The 22,832-nt window shown below is 41.3% G+C and overlaps 1 protein-coding gene across 2 annotated transcripts in view; it reads right to left on the bottom strand.

Annotated features, from left to right (window-relative positions):
• Nucleotides 1-22,832, bottom strand: part of arl6 (ARF like GTPase 6) — a 40,168-nt gene that overhangs the window by 2,096 nt on the left and 15,240 nt on the right. Inside the window, exons 4-8 of one of the 2 annotated variants that reach the window (XR_013499905.1) lie at nucleotides 20,288-20,356; nucleotides 19,084-19,178; nucleotides 10,477-10,606; nucleotides 9,700-9,740; nucleotides 9,316-9,371 (exon numbers count right to left, since the gene is read on the bottom strand). Coding sequence is in view for 1 of the 2 variants with exons in the window: in XM_078232569.1 (XP_078088695.1) it covers nucleotides 9,316-9,371; nucleotides 10,477-10,606; nucleotides 19,084-19,178; nucleotides 20,288-20,356 (350 nt within the window). In the remaining variant the exon portion in view is untranslated. The remainder of the gene's footprint in view (nucleotides 1-9,315; nucleotides 9,372-9,699; nucleotides 9,741-10,476; nucleotides 10,607-19,083; nucleotides 19,179-20,287; nucleotides 20,357-22,832) is intronic. The other variant, XM_078232569.1, reaches the window with a different exon arrangement.

The following is a 22,832-nucleotide window of genomic DNA, read 5'->3' as shown; positions in this document are numbered from 1 at the left end:
TTAAAGTGGAGTTAATAATTGTAGAATTATTGGTTGAGTATTATGAAGAGATAATCATGGAAGTAACTGCCTTATGTTATCAGAAAATAAAAACAAACTCGCACACTAAATATTAAGTTTGAGACAGAAACAATGATACAGGAGGGAGTGTCCTAAAGTAAGTAGATGCCAGGCCATGACTGGAGAAACTGAGTAGGCAAAGTCTGGACCAGGATTAGGTTGTTGGTGGCACAAACTGTTTGATGTCTCTTCACAATAACCTTGCATACTTAAAACAGTTTAAAAAGTAAGATGGAACCAAAACATATTGGCTGCACACACTAGATTAGAACACCGTGCTTTCACCACTGCTACGGCCAAAGCTGAACTCTAACACTGACTCATGAAATAAAAATTTCTATTGGACTCAAAAAAAAGCAGCTCAATTTGATGGGTGGGCAATTTTGTTTTAATAGAAGCTATAAAGAGAAGCTGTAAATTGATAGAAGATTCACACTGGAGGGTTAGGGCGTGCTTTTCTAAAGTTGGACTTGTGGAACGTTGATGGATCTAAGAAAAATGAACGTTGATGGCCAACTGAGTTACTTAACAAAATGTGACCCGGGATGGCTGCGATTGCTGACTCATTCAACTTGTCCAAATCACACTGAAGCATCTCTGCGTCCTCCTCACAGCTCACCCTCCCACACAGCTGTGTGTCATCTGCAAATTTTGAGATATCACATTTAGTTCCCTCATCTAAATTATTAAATACATTGTGAATAGCTCGGGGTCCTAGCACTAATTCCCGCAGTATCCCACTGGTCACTACCTGTCATTTGGAAAAAGACCCATTTATTCCTACTCTGTTTCCTATCTGCCAACCAGTTTTCTAACTATCTCAATACACTACATCCAATTCCATGTGCTTTAATTTTACACTCTTACTTGGGACTTTGCCAAAAGCCAAAAAAAAAACACATCCCCTGGCTTCCCCTTCATTAACTCTACTAGTTACATCCTTGAAGAATTCCAGTAGATTTGTCAAGCAGGATTTCCTTTTTGTAAATCCATGCTGACTCTGTCCGATTCTATCACTTCCATCCAAGGTCCAATGGCTGAAAGAATAACTGGGTAGTACTGTAGATTCTTTCATAATAACACACAGGCCGGTCACTTTTCATGAACAAACAGCTATTAATATTATTTTTTGCCAAGGTCAGAGGTTTTATTAAAATAAGATGTTACAAGTAGCATACCACTTGTCAGAGAAGCAAGATTTAACAAAAAGCTCAAAATCATAGGACACAAAGTCAGTTAAGAGATTTTGTAACAACCCTATGAAACAGTTCTAACAAATGTAGATAAAGATGCAGAAAGACAGCTTTTACCAACATCCCACATAGTTGGGGTAGTGGGGAATGTGGTGGAAAGGGGGATTTAATCTCCTACTTCCTCGCCTATGGCAAAGCAGATTTAAATATGGATATTTTCCTTCTCCTTTCTGCTCCATGTGTTCATTCCTTGCTGGGAATCAATCCCATAAGTGGATTTGCCCTTCGATAACTCACCCGTGTGGTTATTATTCATGTCTGAGCCTCTAGTGAGCGCTGACACACTTGAATTGTGAGACATCATTGCCAAGCCCGATCGCAACTTCATCTGATGTCCAATTACACATCCTTTTGGCAGAGGAATCTGGAGCTCTTCCACCTTCCATAATTGAGAGCAATTGTGGTGTCTTTACTGCCACCCTGGTTGAGACCAGTTAACACTGTGGGAAAGGAACCCAAGACAGTCCTAGTTGTGTGATCCTGCTACATTTTAGACAGACTTGCTGAACAATAGGGAGTTCAGAAGTGTAATAATTAAAACTGACATAGAATGGTTATAGTGCAGAAGGCGGCCATCTGGTCCATCTCTGAAAGAACAACTCTGCTAGTCCCATTCCACCACCATTTTCCCCATAGTTCTCTCTCAAAATAATTGTCCTAGCCACTAATGCTATTGGTTTGTTTAGTAATCACCTTATATCAGTGACCCTGTCAGTAATGGGAAGTTTCTCCCTATCTGCTCCATCTAGACTACTCATGAATTTGAACACCTCTTAAATTTCTTTTAACTTTATTTTCTCCAAGGACAATAGCCCTAGCTTCTCCAATCTAGCCAAATAACTGAAGACATGTCCCAATTTTATCCATATCATATGCCTGAATTTGTAATTGGTTTTGTCATATCTAAAGAGATATTTAATTTTTCTGGAAGTGCTAAGTGGGATAGACTTCAAACAGATCTAGCAACTCAAGACTGGGCATCCATGAGGCACTGTAGGCCATCAGTAGCAGCACTGTACTCGACTACAATCTGCTACATCATGGCCTGGCATATGCCCCATTCTACCATTACCACCAAGCCAGGGGATCAATCCTGGTTCAATTATGAGTGCAGGACATGCCAGGTGCAACGCCAGGCATAAAATGAGGTGTCAACCTGGTGAAGCTACAACACAAGATTACTTGCATGCCAAACAGCATAAGTAGCAAGTAACAGACAGAGCTAAGCAATCCCACAACCAACGGATCAGATCAAAGCTCTGCAGTCCTGTCACATCGAGTCGTGAATGGTGGTGGACAATTGAACAACTCATTGGAGGAGACTCCACATATATCCCCATTTTCAATGATGGAGTAGCCCAGCGTATCAGTGCAAAAGATAAAGCTGAAGTGTTTGCAACAGTCTTCAGCCAGAAGTGCTGTGTAGATGGTCCATTTTGGCCTCCTCTGGAATCATAGAATTTCATAGAATTCATACAGAACAGAAGGAGGTCATTCGGCCCATCGAGTCTGTACCAACCACATCTCACCCAGGCCCCATTCCAGTAACCCCACATATTTACCTTGCTAATCCCCCTGACACTCGGGTCAATTTGGCATGGCCAGTCAACTTAACCCGCACATTTTTGGACTGTGGGAGGAAACTGGAGCACTCAGAGGAAACTCATGCAGACACAGGGAGAAGGTGCAAACTCCACACAGACAGTGACCCGAGGCCGGAATTGAACCCGGGTCCCTGGAGCTGTGAGGCAGCAGCGTTAACCACTGTGCCATGGTGCCGCCCACAAAATTTTTTAATTTATTCATTCATGGGACATGGGCATCGCTGGCTGGCCAGCATTTATTGTTCATCCCTAGTTGCCCTTGTTCAGAGGGCAGTTGAGAGACAACCACATCGCTGTGGCTCTAGAGTCGCATGTAGGTCAGACCAGGTAAGGACAGCAAATTTTCTTCCCTAAAGGACATTAGTGAACCAGATGGGTTTTTCCGACAATCAACAATGGTTTCATGGTCATCAGTAGATTCTTAATTCCAGATATTTTTATGGAATTCAAATTCCACCAGCTGCCGTGGTGGGATTAGAATCCAGATCCCCAGAACATTAGCTAAATTTCTGGATTAATAGTCTAGCGATAATACCACTATGCCATCACCTCCCCAGGTCCCCAGCATCATGGATATCAGTCTTCAGCCAATTTGATTTACTCCACGTGATATCAAGAAATGGCTGAAGACAGTAGGCACTACAAAGGCTATGGACCCTGACAATATTCCGGCAATAGTACCGAAGACTCGTGCTCCAGAACTTGCCGCACCCCTGGCCAAGCTGTTCAAATACAGTTACGACACTGGCAGCTACACAGCAAAGTGGAAAATTGTCCAGGTATGTGTTCTGTACATAAATAACAGGACAAATCCAACCTGGTCAATTATCAGCCCATCAGTCTACTCTCGAACATCAATAAGCTGATGGAAGGGACCATCAACAGCACTATTAAGCAGCACACACTCAGCAATAACATGCTCATGGATGCTCTGTTTGTGTTCTGCCAAAGAAAGATGGTTGTGGTGGTTGGAGGTGAATTGTCTCCGCTCCAGACGTCATTGCAGGGGTTCAACAGGGCAGTGACCTTCAGCTGCTTCATCAATGACCTTCCTTCTATCTTAATGCCAAAAGTGGGGATGTTTGTTGATGATTGCACAATGTTCAGCACCATTCACGACTCCTCAGATACGGAAGCAGTCCATGTTCAAATATAGGAAGTAACATTTGCTCAACAGATGTGCCAGGCAACGACCACCTTCAACAAGACAGATTCAATGGCATTACCATTGCTGAATCTCCACTATCAACATCCTGCAGGTCACCACTGATTGGAAACTGAACTGGACCACGATATAAATACTATGGCTGCAAGAGCAGGTCAAAGGCTAGGAATCCTGTGGCGTGTAACTCACCTCCTAACTCCCAATGTCTGTCAATCAACAACAAGGCACAAGTCAGGAGCGTGATGGAATACTCTCCCTTGCCTGGAATAGTGTAGCTCTAACAACATTCAAGATGTTCAACACCATCCAGGACAAAGCAGCTCGCTTGATTGCTGTCCCTTCCAGAAAAATTGAATCCCTCCACTACTGACAAACAGTGGCAGCAGTGTGTACCATCTACAAGATGCACTGCAGGAACTCACCAAGGCTCCTTAGGCAGCACCTTCCAAATCCATGACCATTAACTCTTGGAAGAACAAGGGCAGTAGATACATGGGAACACCACCACCTGGAGGTTCCCTTTCAAGTCACTCACCATCTTAACTTGAAAATTTCTTCACTGTCACCGGGTCAAAACCCTGGAACTCCCTCCCTAACAGTGCTGTGGGTGTACCTACACCTCAGGGACTCAGTGGTTCAAGAAGGCAGTTGAACACCACCTTCTCAAGGACAACTAGGGATGGACAATAAATGCTGGCCTAGCCAGCAACATCCATAGCCCATAAATGAATAGAAAAAAATGTGGCTTCAAACTGCTGCTGCATTTAAACTAGTTAAAGCAGCAAAAAAGCACAAATAACAATGCGTGTGTCAGAGGCATTTAGGTTTCTTAATGAAACTTACTTTCTGTACTTCATAGAATCACAGAATGATACAGATCAGAAGACGATATTTAAACTACTGTGCTTCTTTGAATGAGCTATCCAATTAGCCCACTCCCACCTTTTCCCTATTCCCCAGATCTTTCTTTGTCAAGTATTTATCCAATTTCGTTTTGGAAGTGAGTGTCAAATCTATTTCCATTACCACTTGAGAAGCCCCTTTATATAGAAGACCAAATAAATTAATCTGTGATGTGCTTTTTAAAAACTCAGCAAGCATCTTCAATTGTAACAGAAGTTTTTATTGTGAAACTTCTGAAGCATATAAAAGGCACCAACAGGCTATCATTTTAAAAAAATTGTTAGACAACCAGTTATAAAGCAGTAATTTGACTGTTTTCATAACAGGTCATATGGCAATCTGGCTATTTGAATCCTTTTAAGATAGCAACAGGAATTAGAATCTCATTGCTATAAACTGAATAATAAAATCAGCTCCAAGTGATGTTAGCCTGAAGATAAAATGGCTATACAGTACTATCAGCAAAACAATATTCACAAATCTTTGAAACATTGTATTACCAGAGTAAAATATAGATAAAACGCTGCCTATGATGTGGCCTGCAGGCAGTAAGAAATATAATTATTGCACGCTGCTGGGCTGGAGTAGTGGGATCATTATACTGCATCTGACTGATGTTATCTGACCTGAGAGTACTTGATTAACAGTATAAAACTCCTATCATGGCCCAAAAATGTGCATTAATTATACACTAAGGAAAACATTTCTACTACCATACAATAATATTGTAATATTGCCCACCAGCCACCTCTGTGACCTTTCCAAGTTGCAAGAATTGAGGCAACAGCTTTGTGCCATTGACTCATGGCCATTGGGAATTCAATTCAGACTGCCCAAACTTATTTTCCTTGAGGATCTTACAGATAACACACAAAAAGAATTTTAACCCTATTAATTTGTTCTGCATTCAAATTCAGATTTTTGTGAAATGTAAGGGTACTGTTTAACCATTTTGACACCTAGGTGCCCTGAGTGTCTTTTGCTCCTTAGCACCACCTGAACAATAACAATAAAGTAGTCCATCTAAAAGTTACAAGACGCTGTTTTAACCACCTGTATCAATCGCCTCCCAGCTAAATTCTGAATTGAAATATTTTCTTGGAAACTACCTGATTTAAAAATAAAATAAATAGAAAGAGGGGAAATAAATTAAACAAAAGAATGTATATCTGCCAGAACAAATAGACAGGAAATGTTTGGTTTAACCATATAAAACTATAGTACCTGCAGTCAAAATATGCCTGACACCTAGTGGCTGATTTTTTATTTGCTATGGCTTGCTGTAATTATTCATCAGATGATTACAGTGGCATTTCTGCACATAATGAAGATAAAATGAGGTTTAATATTAAATTCTCAAAAGAATACAATGAAAAACGGTTATGCATTTTCTCAATTATTCTAATTATAATTTAAAACATTCAACATCCTAATTTTATAGATCATTGTAGAAATAATTTTGGAAGTGTAAAAGTGTACACTATGCAAGATGTAGACATTTCTTAACAGAGAGGTAAAAAGTAAAATTTCCATATTGTTGCATCAAACATATTTATTACATTTGAAAGAAAGACATTTCCCTCACTGCTTTCCTGCCTTGTATAGGTCCTGATTTGGTTAAGAAGTTGGGTTCAGCTAAGGCACTGTATCTTCCATGGTTGCTTTCAATTCCACTGTAGATTATACAATAGATGTGTTTCACTAAACTTTGTCTCTCTGGATACCTATCTATAATTTGTTCTTGACCATTTGTAGGTTACATATAAATTTATACCAAGATATGAATAATGTTGATAATCGTATCAGCTACATGAACAGCACATCTCCATTTGAGTATATTGGGCCATAAACTCCGACTAGCATTGGAAAGAGATGGCCTTCAGGAATTAGAAGAGTTTAATGCACATTTATCTGGTCTTGAAAACTGTGCTGAAACTTCCAGTGGCTGGAGCTGCTTGGGGCCTACATTAAAAGAGCCCTCATTGGCTCAAGCAAAGTCCAGCTCCGGTGGATTCAAGGAAGCCACATCCTCTTTTTACTACATTATTTTAAAGGATGCAGTGAAATTGACAGGCCAGAGAAGAGGCACGTGGATGGGATTTGGGTGGATGGGAGGTGTCGGTGGTTATGGGGAGATCGGAGGTCGAGGAGCGGGAGGTTGCAAGGGGTCAGAAATTAGAGGGGTGGGAGGATCAGGTCAGAGTGAGGGATCAGGTCGGGGGAGAGGTTTGGGATCAGGCTTGCTGGGCACGGAGTGGGTGGGAGTTGAGGAATACTGTGGCAGGAGTGGTTAGTTGAAATGGGTGGGAGCCAAGCGGTCTTGGTCTTTACAACAGTTACACAGAAATTAGAAGATGTTTTAATTCTTCTAACTTTCTTTGAGTAACCATTGGTGTAACCCTGGCAGAATCATCTGAAGTTTGCGATTTAAATGGCATTTTCAGATGGTTCACACTGCAGGACAATTGTCCAGAGGAAGTTAGCACTTCTGCGCAATTACGATGCAAACTCTTACCTTTAAAGTTCTGAGACTTCCCAGTGCATCTTTGGGGTACCCCACAATCTGACGCTGGGGAGTTCAGAAGTTACCGTCCATTAAGTTTCTCCTAATTTGCTCCTATTTTAGCAAAACATTCTGAATGCGTGGCACAGTGGTTAGCACTGCTGCCTCACAGCTCCTGGGACCCAGGTTCAATTCCGACCCTGGGTGACAATGTGGAGTTTGTACGTTCTTCCCGTGTCTGCGTGGTTTCCCCCGGGTGTTCCAGTTTCCTTCCACAGTCCAAAGATGTGCAAGTTAGGAGGATTGGCCATGGTAAATTGCCCTTAATGTCCAAAGATGTGAAAATTAGGGGGATTAGTCGGGTAAATATGTGGGATTATGGTGATAGGGTCTGGGTAAGATGCGCTGTTGGAGTGTTAGTGCAGACTCGACAAGCCAAATGGCCTCAATCTGCACTGTAGGGATTCTATGATAAATACCAATACATCTCAAAAATTGCAGTTAAATATAGTATTGTCACCATAAAGTTTAGAATACATGTATAATTAACTCAAGTTTTGATTTTGTTACATAATTTCAACAATCTGTTCACTTCTATCTAATTCTATACACCTATTTATTATTCTGCATGCTTAACTTCCAAGTAAAACTGGCCCAGATGATAATCTTGAAATGCCCCACTGCAGAAAATGTCACTGAAATTAAAGTTCCAAAACAGCAGGAACTGCACTATTTTGGAAAGAGTTAATTGATTTTGTCTTGCCCAATTGGTCACTTTCCATGAATGATCCTTTTCTATACTGCAAAAAGGTAAAGGATTTTAGTTTCCATTTCTCAGCTGTGAGGAGTAGTATTATTAAGCAGGTTGGAATAATTTTGTCACTCAATAAGGCTACACACCAAAATTTAAACCCTGGGGTACAGATGATTAATATTTATGAATTTATTTGACATTCCCTCTGAGCAATCTATTGATACTGAACTATTGGTTGCAGGACAGTGTCTCCTGTACATTTTATAGAGTTCTGTCAGCTTGGTAGCATTCTCATCTCCAAGTCAGTAGGTTGTGGGGTTTCAGCCCTACTCGAGGACTTCAGAATGGTTGACATATCAGTATAATGCCAAAGGAATGCTGCATTTTGGGGATGTAGATTTTTGAATATGATTTTAGAGGACATCCCAGTTAGGAACTCCAGTGTTTTAGTTAGGGAGTCAACAAATTTATGGCAGAATATCAAGAAAAGCAGAGTTTTCCTCGCATTTTTCCCTAAACTGTAAACATCAAAAATAGGCTAATTAGTCATTCATCTCACTTCTGCATTTGTCTAGAAGAGAGTGATGGCACTTCAAAGTAATTTATTGTCATATGAATCAGATGTTTCTCAGCGGTAACATGACATTTTACAAATGCAAGCTCTTTCTTCTTTTCAGTCGATCAAAATCTATAATCTAATAACAATTTACTTGCTTTTGAAGTTCAGAAGTAATTTCCCAATTATGAAATAGGCCAATGTATTTTTAAAGTCACTTACACTTTCATCATTGTTTCATTTATTTTGTACTGTTGGTTTGTCTATGGATATACATTCATCAGCATAGAGTCCTAAATGGAAATAACGACATGTGCTATATGGAATAGGCAAAGTGCTAATCCAATGCTTATTGTGTATTCTGGTCTGGGGCCAGAGAACAGGAAAAACACAAAAAGGGTAATGCAAACATAGGGAACAGACAGAAATAAATAAATGAAGTTTACAATGCGAGATGTTTTCTAAGGTATTAAAAAGGAGTGAGATAAAAGCAACAGTGTATAGCTGCAAATTATACCTTGGAGCCAGTCAACACCTTCTTGTAGTCCTTCTCCTTTTATAGCATCACTGGCACTGAAAAGAAAGATCAAAACCAGCATTGTCAAACAGACTACAAAAAAAAGCATTGTGACCACTTCACCCAACACATACTAGTTTAAAATAGCTTACAGGAATATACACTGCAGGACCTAAATAAATCATAGTCCTGATAGGGAGTTTGACACTTGGGGAGAAAGCTGAAAATGATTAAATTGACAGAAAATCAAGGGGAACACCCTGCAATTTCCCAATATATAATTTCTGCAGATGATTACCAGAAGCACACATGTCTTATAAGCCAAAGGTTGTGAGTATCACGCACACTGTTATGGTTCCTTAGGAAGTACATAATGAATCATACCAATTTATATTTTCACGCGATACTTTTGCTTCTGCAGTAGTCTTGTGAGAAACATGCAGAATAGGAAAATAAGAAATTTTGTAACCTGACATAGAGATTATTATTCCTTCACAACTTTAGAAGAAAGCAGAAACGACACCCAAAAAAATAAAACTTCAAGATAACGTCAATTCATTTGCGTTCAATGTCTGAAGGCAAAATCAAAGTTTTGTTTTTAATGCTAAGATTTCTTTTGTTCCAACTATGTGTGATGAAAAGATTGGTAGTAACCGTTAATAATCCTGATAAATAATATGAGGCTACCCAGCATACAATTACACACAAAAAGAACATTCATACAATGAGAGCATATATATTTTGCTGTTAAATCTAAAATTGGAGACTATTTGAATTCTCAAGTGTAATTTTCAGGAATCAATATGGAATTGAAATGTGCGCTGTTCTGGCCTTGGATCCTTTGGCATATATTTTTTAATGTGACAGTATTTACATCCTGTGCTGACATCTGGTGGCAAAGCATTAATTCTACACCATGTTGACAGGTCGTCCAATTTAAAACATATCTGACCCTTAGCCATGATATTTACTTGAAATGTCAACTGTCCTTAGGATATTTGGGCAGATGTCACTTTAATTATAGATGAGGATAATAAAGATAGAGCTGAAGGTGTCCACTTGAAACATTATTCTACAAGCATTCAGTAAATAATAAATCTTTATGTAGCACTATATATTCATAGAGAAACACACACGTTAATAGGTTGCAATTCCACTTACCAAATATGCCATGCCTTATCTTTGATATTTTCTAAACACAACATTTGGGAAACCTTTACAGATGACAAAGCATCCCTGAGGTCCATCTTGTTTGCAAAAAATAAAATTGGAATTCGTCTGTGTTTAATGTCTGAAAGCAAAATTTTTGTTGAAGTTAATAAAGCTAAGATTTATATTGCACCAATTATGTACTATGAAAAGATGGGCAGTCCAGCTGATAACCCTGACAAATGATATATGAGAAGCGACTCTGGGTCAAATTACACACAAAAGGTGTATTTCTACAATTAGAGCATAGATATTTTAATATAGCTACTAATGATTGGAATTCATATTTACTTTCTGGACTACAACAGGTAATAATCACTTTAGCAGATGCTTCAATAGGCAGTCAGAGCTGTGTAAAATAAGATAAAAGTTTTTTTTTGTCTCCTAATCCTTCAATTTTCATTTGTAGTAAGTATTTAATGTAGCACAATTGTATTCTAGACAACTACTGCATGTTTGAACCAATATCTAAATACTAATAATTTTTTAGTTAATATGTTATTTAGTGAAGAGTCACCAGATTGTTGTATAAAAGCATGGGTGAGATTTTGCAAGCAGCAACAAAGTCCAGATGTTGGGATGTAAAGTTTATGGTGCGGCTGCACAGATGGGGGTGGAAGGCTTCCAATTCATGGACGATAGGTAAGGTAGCCAGTTACATAGTGTAGTTGGGGGAAGTACTGAGTTATGTTAGGCAGGCACCATATTCAAAAGGCAGTCAGCAAAGAACTGAAAGACAGAAGCAGTGGAGGACAGGGGCCTGACAACTGGTGTGTTTGGGAAATGGCAGCAGCCTGAACAAGGGTGGTGGTCAGGTTTTCTGATGCCTCCTTGAGGAGCTCCTCCTGGTGGTGAGGCATGGAGGGAAGAAAGTCCTTTCCCCTTGGGGAGAGCTGGATGAGGAAACCGGTTAAGCAGATACGGCTGGAGATTACGGAAGTGGTGAGCAGTCTTGGGGTGGTACCACGTATGTAGTTGCAATGTCTAACCAAGCAGCTGACGCAGTCGGACGAAGTGAATGTAGCACATAAAATTAAGTTCACAACTTTAAATGCTATGAAAGATGAATATGAAATTAGAGAAGGGGTTGACGAAAGAGTCCACAGCAATGCCCAAGCAGCTGCATTGGCTGTCAGATGCATGTTATGCAGCAGACATCCCTGATGCCCCATGGACAGTGAGGCTGCCACTAACAAAGCATGGTGCATGTCTGTGATGGGCAAGTGAAAATGCTAAGTTCTGTGCTTGCAGCAGACAATTCACAATGCGTGTGAGAGGTGGAGGACTGGACGCAGTGTGCTATAATTTGGGATCCTGGCATTAATGGAAAAGGAGACGGTGGAGCTAGGGGACCTGGAGGCAGGGCAGCCTATCGCTGATATGTGGCAGATGTGGAGCCACTATACAGTGAGTGCCCTAATGATGAGGACATTACACGCAATAGTGAGCAATAAGAATAGTGTTCATTTGACCAACTCTGACTGTCGGAGGTAGAAACATAGAAAACTACAGCACAAAACAGGCCCTTCGGCCCCACAAGTTGTGCTGAACATATCCCTACCTTTTAGGCGTACCTATAACCCTATTAAGTCCCATGTACTCATCCAGGAGTCTCTTAAAAGACCCTATTGAGTTTGCCTCCACCACCACTGACGGCAGCCGATTCCACTCGCCCACCACCCTGTGTGAAAAACTCCCCCCTAACATTTCCCCTGTACCTACCCCCCAGCACCTTAAACCTGTGTCCTCTCGTAGCAGATATTTCCACCCTGGGAAAAAGCCTCTGAGAGTCCACCCGATCTATGCCTCTCAACATCTTATATACCTCTATTAGGTCTCCTCTCATCCTACGTCTCTCCAAGGAGAAAAGACCGAGCTCCCTCAGCCTATCCTCATAAGGCATGCCACTCAATCCAGGCAACATCCTTGTAAATCGCCTCTGCACCCTTTCAATCTTTTCCACATCCTTCCTGTAATGAGGCGACCAGAACTGAGCACAGTACTCCAAGTGGGGTCTGACGAGGGTCTTATATAGCTGCATCATTATCCCTGGACTCCTAAACTCAATCCCTCGATTGATAAAGGCCAGCACACCATACGCCTTCTTAACCACCTCCTCCACCTGCGGGGCTGATTTTAGAGTCCTATGGACCCGGACCCCAAGGTCCTTCTGATCCTCCACAGTACTAAGAGTCTTTCCCTTTATATTGTACTCCTTCATCCCATTCGACCTGCCAAAATGGCCCACTATGCATTTATCTGGGTTGAAGTCCATCTGCCACTTCTCCGCCCAGTCTTGCATCCTATCTATGTCCCTCTGTAACTTCTGACATCCCTCCAGACTATCCACAACCCCACCAACCTTCGTGTTGTCGGCAAACTTACCAACTCATCCCTCCACTTCCTCATCCAGGTCATTTAGGAAAATGACAAACAGCAAGGGTCCCAGAACAGATCCCTGGGGCACACCACTGGTGACCGACCTCCAATTAGAAAAAGACCCATCTATACACACTCTCTGCCTCCTTTGGACAAGCCAGTTTTGGATCCACAGGGCAGCAGCCCCTTGGATCCCATGCCCTCTCACTTTTTTGAGAAGCCTTGCATGGGGGACCTTATTGAACGCCTTGCTAAAATCCATATAAACCACATCTACCGCTTTCCCTTCGTCAATGTGTTTAGTCACATTTTCGAAGAACTCCACCAGGCTCGTAAGGCATGATCTGCCTTTGACAAAGCCATGCTGAGTATTCTTGAGCATACTAAACCTCTCTAAATGCTCATAAATCTTGTCCCTCAGGATCTTCTCCATCAGCTTACCAACCACTGAGGTTAGACTCACCGGTCGGTAATTTCCTGGGCTATCCCTATTCCCCTTCTTGAAAATAGGAACCACATCCGCAATCCTCCAATCCTCCGGCATCTCTCCCGTCTCCATCGATGACGCAAAGATCATCGCCAGAGGCTCTGCAATCTCTTCCCTCGCTTCCCACAGTTACCTGGGGTACATCCCATCCGGCCCGGCGACTTATCTATCTTGATGCCATTCAAAGATTCCAGCACAACCTCTTTGTTAAAGTCCACATACTCAATCTTTTCAGTCCACCGCAAGCCCACAGTACATCCACCCATGTCCTTCTCCTCTGTGAAAACCGAGGCAAAATACTCATTAAGCACCTGTGCCATTTCTACTGGTCCCGTGCTGATTTTCCCGCCTTCACCTTTTATAGGCCCTATTCCTTCATGTCTCATCCTTTTACTCTTCACATATTTATAGAACGCCTTAGGGTTCTCCTTAATTCTACTTGCCAAGGCCTTCTCGTGACCCCTTCTGGCTCTCCTAATTTCCTTCTTTCGTCCCTTCCTACAAGCCGTATACTCATCCAGATCCCTATCTTCGCCAAGCTCTCTGAACCTTTTGTATGCTTTCCTTTTCTTCTCGACTAGATCCCGCACAGCTTTCGTGCACCAACTCCTCCCTGTCTGCTCGGAACATTGTCCTGTAGAACCCTAGACAGACATTCCTTGAAAAGCTGCCACCGCTCTTCAGTAGATTTCCCCAAGAATACTTCCTTCCAATTTACTCCTCTAATTTGCTGCCTTATGTCTTTATATTTCCCCTTACTCCATTTAAACGCTTTCCGAGCTTGCCTGATCCTCTCTTTTTCCAATGCAAGCATAAAGGAGATAGAGTTATGATGGCTATCCCCAAGATGCTCTCCCACTGAGAGATCTGACACCTGTCCAGGCTCATTGGTCAGTATCAGATCAAGTACAGCCTCTCCTCTTGTAGGCTTGTCCACATGCTGTGTCAGTAAACCCTCCTGAACACACTTAACGAACTCCTCCTCATCCAATCCCCTTACCCTAGGGATATTCCAATCTATGTTTGGGAAATTAAAGTCTCCCATCACAACAAAAAACAAAGAACAGTACAGCACAGGAAACAGGCCCTTCGGCCCTCCAAGCCTGTGCCGCTCCTTGGTCCAACTAGACCAATCGTTTGTATCCCTCCATTCCCAGGCTGCTCATGTGACTATCCAGGTAAGTCTTAAACGATGTCAGCGTGCCTGCCTCCACCACCCTACTTGGCAGCGCATTCCAGGCCCCCACCACCCTCTGTGTAAAAAAACGTCCCTCTGATATCTGAGTTATACTTCGCCCCTCTCAGCTTGAGCCCGTGACCCCTCGTGATCGTCACCTCCGACCTGGGAAAAAGCTTCCCACTGTTCACCCTATCTATACCCTTCATAATCTTGTACACCTCTATTAGATCTCCCCTCATTCTCCGTCGTTCCAAGGAGAACAACCCCAGTCTACCCAATCTCTCCTCATAGCTAAGACCCTCCATACCAGGCAACATCCTGGTAAACCTTCTCTGCACTCTCTCTAACGCCTCCACGTCCTTCTGGTAGTGCGGCGACCAGAACTGGACGCAGTACTCCAAATGTGGCCTAACCAGCGTTCTATACAGCTGCATCATCAGACTCCAGCTTTTATACTCTATACCCCGTCCTATAAAGACAACTCTGCTATTATTGCAACTCTCCAGGATCTGTTTCCCTATCTGCTCCTCCACCTCCCTGTCACTATTGGGTGGCCTGTAGAAAACTCCCAGCAAAGTGATCGACCCCTTCCCACTCCGAACTTCCACCCACAGAGACTCTGTAGACAATCCCTCCACAGCATACACCTTCTCTACAGCTGTGACACTATCCCTGTTCAGCAGTGCCACTCCACCCCCTCTCTTGCCTCCCTCCCTGTCCTTCCTGAAACATCTGAATCCCGGCACCTGTAGTATCCAGTGCTGTCCCTGAGACATCCAAGTCTCCGTAATGGCCACCACATCACACTTCCAGGCATCGATCCACGCTCTGAGCTCATCCCCTTTATTCACTACACTCCTGGCATTAAAGTAAACACATCTCAATCCTTTGGTCTGAGTTCTCCCCTTCTCTATCCCCCATCCATCCTCCCTCTTGCACCGTCTATAACCCTTCTCTGTTTGCGAGCTAGGTTCCTCGCTCCCAGTCACCTCGTCTCGATCCCCTCCTCCCAACCTATCTAGTTTAAACTCTCCCCAGTAGCCTTAGCCAACCTTCCCGCCAGGATATTGGTCCCCCGGGATTCAAGTGCCACCTGTTTTTTGTGTACAGGTTTTTTGTGTATAGGTTTGGGGATGCTTTGCTCTAGTCTGGTGACATGCCTCTGTGGTCAACAAATGGGTAACAAAAAAGATGCAATGAACATCTGGTGGAGTTTCTGGGGGTTGTGCATGCTATGTGAGGCATCCATCCAGGTCATGGGTGCATCAATGTCTCTGGCGTATACGTGCATGAGTTCCTCCATTGAGCGAGTGACAATCCTCATGGATTGCCAAATCCTGAATACCAGAGATGTGCACGGACTGGGTTCTGTGGAAAAATACCTGGATGAAAGGGTACGAGAGAAGTACGAGTTATCACTAGGTGCTCAAGCCTCGTGAGGCTGCAAAGACAAAAACAGGGATTAATGCATGGAGGCAGGGGGCATAGTTGAGATATTAAATGAATACTTTGTATCTGTCTTTACCAAGGAAGAAGATGCTTCTCGGTCATGCTGAAAGAGGAGGTAATTAATACACTAGAAGGATTTAAAATTGTTAAGGAGATCGTGATGGATAAACTGTCTGTACTTATTTGGTATGGCACCAGTCCAGGATGAGATGCACCTGAAGATACTTAGGGAAGTGAGAGCAGAAATTGCAGAAGCACTTGTCATAACCTTCCAATCTACCTTAGACTCAGGGGTTGTGCCAAAGGTCTGGAGAATTATAAATGTTACGCCATTGTTCAAAAAAAGGTACAAAGATAAACCCAATGACTACAGGCCAGTCAACTTAACCGCGTCAGTGGAGAAATGTCTAAAAATGATAATTTGAGATGAAATTAATAGTCATTTGGATAAATAGGAGTTAATTAAGGAAAGTCAGCACAGATTTGTGAAGACAGAATCACGTTCAACTAACTTGGAGTTTTCTGAAGGTGGTAACAGAGGAGGTTGATCAGGGTAATTCTGTTGATGAGTGTACATGGACTTCCACAAGCATTGCACAACTTGTGAACCTAGGTGAAACTCATGGAAGAAAAGGGACCAAATCAGCTGAGTGATAAGAAACAGAGGTTAGTGTTTAAAGGATGTTTTTCGGATTGCAAGAAGGTTTGCAGTGGAGTTCTCAGGGTTCAGTGCTGGAATCCTTGCTCTTGGGATCTTTTCTGACATATATTAATGACCTGGACCTTGGTGTACAGAGGACATTTTCAAAATTTCTGGATAATATAATTCACAATGCTTCCAAGTTTTGAGAGAAAGATAGCGTAGAATTCAAAAGGACACAGACAAGTGGGCGGACAAGCGGCAGATGAAGTTCAATACAGAAAATGTGAGTGATTAATTCTGGTAGGAAAAACATGGAGATAATATAAAATAAAGGGTACATCTCTAAAGTGGGTGCAGGAGCAGAGAAACCTGGGTGTATATGTATATAAGGTGGCAGGACAGGTTGAGAGTATGGTTAACAAAGCATACAGTATCCTGAGCTCTATTAATAGGACATAGAGTCCAAGAGAAAGGATTTTATGTTGAACTTGTATAAAACATTGGTTTGGTCTCAACTGGAGGACTGCATCCAGTTCTGGGCGCTACAATTTAGGAAAGATGCGAAGACATTTGAGAGAGTGTAGAGGCAGTGTCATAGTGGTATTGTCACTGGACGAATAATCCAAAGACCTAGAACAATGCTCTGGGGACCTGGGTTCAAATCCCACCACAGCAGATGGTGAGATTTGAATTCAATAAAACAATCTAGAAGCTGGCATAACTATAGGGTTCATGGTGGGAGATATAGGAAGGATATCAGAGGTAGGTTCTTTACGCAGAGAGTAGTTGGGGTGTGGAATGGACTGCCTGCAGTGATAGTGGAGTCAGACACTTTAGGAACATTTAAGCGGTTATTAGATAGGCACATGGAGTACACCAGGATGATAGGGAGTGGGATAGCTTGATCTTGGTTTCAGATAAAGCTCGGCGCAACATCGTGGGCCGAAGGGCCTGTTCTGTGCTGTACTGTTCTATCTATCTATAATTAAAAGTCTAATGATGACCATATTGATTGTTGTAAAAACTAATATCCTTTTGGGAAGGAAATCTGTCACCCTGACCTGGTCTGGCCCACAGCATTATCCTCAGGGGTGGGCAATAAATGCTGGCCCAGCCAGCGACATCCGAATAAAAAAAAGATTTAGAGAATGTTCCAGTGATGGGGAACTTCAGTTACGAAGATAGATTAGGGAAGTTGGGACTGTTTTCTTTGGAGAAAAGAAAGACGAGAGGAGATTTGAAGGTGGTATTCAAATCATGGGGTCTGGACAGAGTAGATACGGAGAAAACGTTCTCACACATGAAAGGACCGAGAATGGGAAGACAAAGATTTACCTGTAGTTGGCAAAAAAAAGCAATGGCACCATGAAAAAAAAGCTTTTTCACATGGTGTGAGGTTAAGATTTGGAATGCACTGGCACCAAGTGAATTGTTCATTCAGAGAGCTGGTGCAGAATGGGTTAATGGCCTCCTTCAATTGTTACAGAATTGCTGTAACAATTCTATGATTCTGTGAAATAGTATTGATGTGTTTAAGGGAATATTAGATAAGCATTTGAGGAAGAAGGGTATAGATGGTTACAATGGTACAATTAGATGAGAAAAGGTGGATGGATGCTGGAGTGGAACATAAACACTGGCATGGGCAGGTTGGCTGAATAGCCAGTTTCTGTGCTGTGTGTCCAATGTGATCCCCTATTTTGGAAAATTAAAATGCACCAAAACATTAATTGCAGCTACATTAGTGCATTGCAATGTATGAAAGACAGCGTTCTTGATATTTTTGCCATCAGCATTGTCACTGCAACATTATGGCAATGGCTTCATCTCAGCTATAGCAATTAAAATTCCGATATCAATGCTTTCAAAACAAAACATTTTTTAACGTTAAGTGCTTCCTTGAAATGTCATCTCCTCAAGGAAGCTTATTTCAACGAACACAGATTCCACCCAGGAATAATTTCTACATCAAACAGGAGCAGCAGGAAGGAGAAATCATCACAATGATTTTGATGAAGAAAACCATTTGTTGTGGAACACCTTAGTTCCTTCAAAAAAAACTGATGGAATTTTACTCTAAGTCTAATTAGCAACATATTCAAAAGCTGTTCAAACCATCTTTAGCATTTAGCTAAGCAGTGAACAAGAACTTTCCAGTTGCTAGAATAATCTTTGCCACAGGCAAAATTATGCAGCACATTAGGCACTTTATGTTACAGCTGGAATTGTCTTGAAAGCTTCAGAAATATATTCACACCTTCCCCTGAACACTATAACAGTTAGGAATATTTTTTAACAAATGACTGATCAGCCTTTACTAGGTAAACCAGCACTTTTGCCTATTTTCATAGCTGTCGGAGGAAGATGAATTAATATTTCTTAAAGATAAATTGAAACAGAAACAAAGATAAATGATCCTACCTGGATGATTAAGAAGTGTGTCAAGTTCTTCTTTGGCAACCACCATCCTCAACTTGTCACTGCTATCAATAACAAAAATGATGGCCTGGCCTTCCCTGAAGAGACCAAGAAGAGATGTTACACTGTATGCAGCTGCACCATTAAGACTATATCACTTTAGTCATACTATGTGAAGATTGTGCATGTAGTAGCCAATACACATTGCAATATTACCATTTTAGAATGACTGGCCAAAATTAGTTCACCTCACTTTTAACAACTTGATACAATATAAACACACTATTATATTTTTTTAAATAGTGAGGACATCTGAAGTAACCAATATCCATTTCTCTTCAAGCTAAATAAACCAGGTGGTAATTGTTCCCCTACATTAACTTGCCAGTGGCACCACTCACACCATGTGGAAAGAGATGTTGATTTGCCTGCTCAGGAAGATATAAAAAAAACCCTTTAACTATTTGAAGAAGAACAGGGTAGTTCTCCTGATATTCTAGCAAGCATTTACTTGTCAACCAACACCACCAGAGGCAGACAAACTGATAATTTTTGTCATTGCTATTTGTGGGACCTCTAAACTAATTGTCACATTTGCGTCTAACAACAGTGACTAGAAGTCATTGGCTTTAAAGTGCTGAGGGCTATAAGGTATAAAAGACACAATGTAAATGCAAGTTATTCTCTGATATTTTGTGAGGCCTTGTAGTGATGTTGTCTGCAGTTTGGCTTCCAGATCAACAGTCCTGATCCAGACAGCTGCTTACACTTTCTGCAGATGTGTTTGAGCTGGATTGCATTGCCAGTCAGAATCACCCACATTCCACAGTTACAACACAATCCTGATGTTGACAAGGACAATCATGAATCTCATAATCAACAGCTATGCAAAAATCAAATGCCCCTTTAGTCTGAAATTGGAAAAACAATTTTTATTTGAACAGATCAATCGAGCACCCTGATTGTGGTCTGAAGTTTATTTTGATGATTTTATTTGAATATCCCAACTAACATTACAAACATTTCCAACTGATTTAATTCTGAGTTTTATTTTTATCTTTTTCACTTTTATAAGAAAGTTATATGACATTTGAGCAATTATAGAATTACAAGCTTTATATTAGTTTTAAACCCATGTGGTTATAGGTAAGGCAAAAGTAACAAATTTTCTCGTAACCTATTGTATTTTTTGGTAGCCAGCACTTACTTATAATAGTGTTCCCATAGGTTTCGATACCTTCCCTGGCCAGACATGTCAAACACTGTAAAAGAGAGGCTGGAGAAGAAATAAGAGGAAAAGCATCAACTAGATGTCTGACACCTATGCAAACTAAATATCATGCTCAATTCCCCAAACCCAGCTATGGAGATGTACAGACAAATATATTTCTGCTGTTCAATATAAATCTATAAATTAATGTTGGCAACATTAATGACAATTTTGCTTAACATACATATTTTAATTAGGTTAATTCTTTACTTAACTAGCAGATGGAGAAACTTCATGTGAACCAGTAAGCACTCTTCCTTTAACTCTGCTACCAGCAAAGAAATTCATATACTCTATTGGTATAAATGTCACTTACCCAAATGGGGAGAAAATTATTATCCAAAAACTGCATTGTTTACCAGCTCTGAACATTGCATTATGGAATACCATAGCAATTGAAATGCAGAGGCGTTGTCACATGGACCTCCATGTGTACACACCAAGTAGAACTTCAGTTACATCCCATTCTATGTGACGATACTGTACCTTTAAAAAATGTATTTGTGTCATGTTTCTGGTGCAGGATTTTTTTTTAGCCGTCTCTTCTATTTATTGGTGCCACCTTGTCTATACATGGCGTCCCCTGTTACTAATTGATCTTAATTGCTGGAATGCTTGTTTTAATCTGGATGAATGCAGGGTTATGTTAGTGTTTTCCCCGGGGTTTTTCAGAGTGGAGTTTGATTAGGGTTTGACAGGAAAAGTCATGTGACTGAGCGGGGCTAGGCTCACAGAGGGAAACCCAGTTCAGTTGTTGCTTGGGATCTGTAAAGAGAAGTAGTTCTTTCTTTCTCTGAGCATTGGAGACTGGGATCTGCCATAATATAGGTCTCTTTCTCTGAAGTTCTGCTGTTTGGAAGTTAGATCATTCTCTGGAGACTGCTGTATGGGAGTCAGAAGATATGTCTGTCTGGATCTCTGTCCAGAGGTGTTAAAAGGCTGGAAATTTTTTTTGTGTTAACTTATTCTGAAGAGGGATTTATGTCTGTGAGCATATTGCTTACATTGGAACTATAGAGATAGCTAGCTGTTCAGAATTATACCTTGTCCTGTTTAAGTATTTTCAATTGGTAAAAGTTATGCTGATTCTTTTTGTTATATTTTAACTGCATTGTTAAATAAAGTTTGTTTTAATAAAAGCTTCCTAGTGGATCAATCAAATTATACCTGGAGTGAAACACCTTATGCTCTCCCTAATGCCAAAATCAAAAAAAGGTTGGGGTCTAGGCTAACTTCATAATATACCTTGGAGTTTCTGATCTAATCCCTAATATATGCCCAACTCTGATATCACAACTCTCACTAAATTAACTTTCAAACTCCATTAGATTGAGTAAAAGATTTTACTTGTTGAGAAAATGAATGCTTATTTAGGACAAATGTGTTGGTATTGTGGTTTTAGTAATAACAAAGTTTGAGTGCTAAATCTAGCATGTGAAAATCATCCTCATGTAGAGTTGGAGATATTGAGACACTAGTATGCTGAGTTAATCTTATTTTACTAATTCTGCTTGGATTCTTGACACAAAAAGCGCTGAAGCTCTTATGTTCCTCCACAGTATTTGTCACAAATGGAAAAACATGTATGCTTCAGTAACATAGTTAAGATACATTGTTACAGAATAATTTAATTAATCCTGTTATTGTAATTATCAGCATGCAAACAATTATGTTCACAAAAAAATCCCAGAAGTTTGTAACAGCAGCAACCTCATATTCCCATTAGCTTAATTGATCAGGAAAGTATGACAATCCAAACTAATTAGGGCTATCTCATACACCATGTTATAGTGCTGTGCTAGGTATGATTTAATATAGAAGAGCTAGACCCTCTTTATAATATCAACAACTTAGTGGGTGTTAATATGTGATTGGATGCCCCCAGGGGTCAAATATAACACCAAGATTGCAAACAGATGGGTTTAGTCTCAGGCTCTTGGCAGGGCGAGAGATGGAGTTGATAGTTCAGGAACAACACACCCTTTTTACAGCACTAGCTGCCCTAAACCAGGTAAGTTTAAATTTCCCTTTGTTTAAAATACTCTTTCCGGAGAGGTCAAGGAGAATGTAAGCATATAAGGTAAATGGATAAGATGGGAGAGTGGTGTTGGTGGGGGACGAGGAGGGGTGAGCGTGAATGGGTTGGGGACAGTGGATGATGACAAGTCAGGGGGGTTGGTAGGACAGGGGGAGGGAGGACAGGAGGATAATTTGGGAGGGATAGGATAGGATGGTTCCAGGATGGATATGCAGGAGGATGGCTTGGGGAGGGGTGGGGGGGGGAGAAATAGAACGGTGCAGTGCTGGGGGCGGGATGGTTTCAAGTGGTAGGATGTTTTGAGTTGTGGGTAGGATGATTTTGGGGGGTACGATGGTTTGAGAGGTGGGGTTGGATGGTTTTGGGGGGGTGCAGGATGTTTCAGGTGGGGGTAGGATAGTTCAAGCAGGACAGTGGAAAAATCTTGAAGTAGGATGGTGTCGA

The sequence above is a fragment of the Mustelus asterias genome, chromosome 17, assembly GCF_964213995.1.
Source record: "Mustelus asterias chromosome 17, sMusAst1.hap1.1, whole genome shotgun sequence".
In the NCBI taxonomy this organism is placed as follows: domain Eukaryota; kingdom Metazoa; phylum Chordata; class Chondrichthyes; order Carcharhiniformes; family Triakidae; genus Mustelus; species Mustelus asterias.
This window is presented reverse-complemented; position numbering and strand designations above follow the sequence as displayed.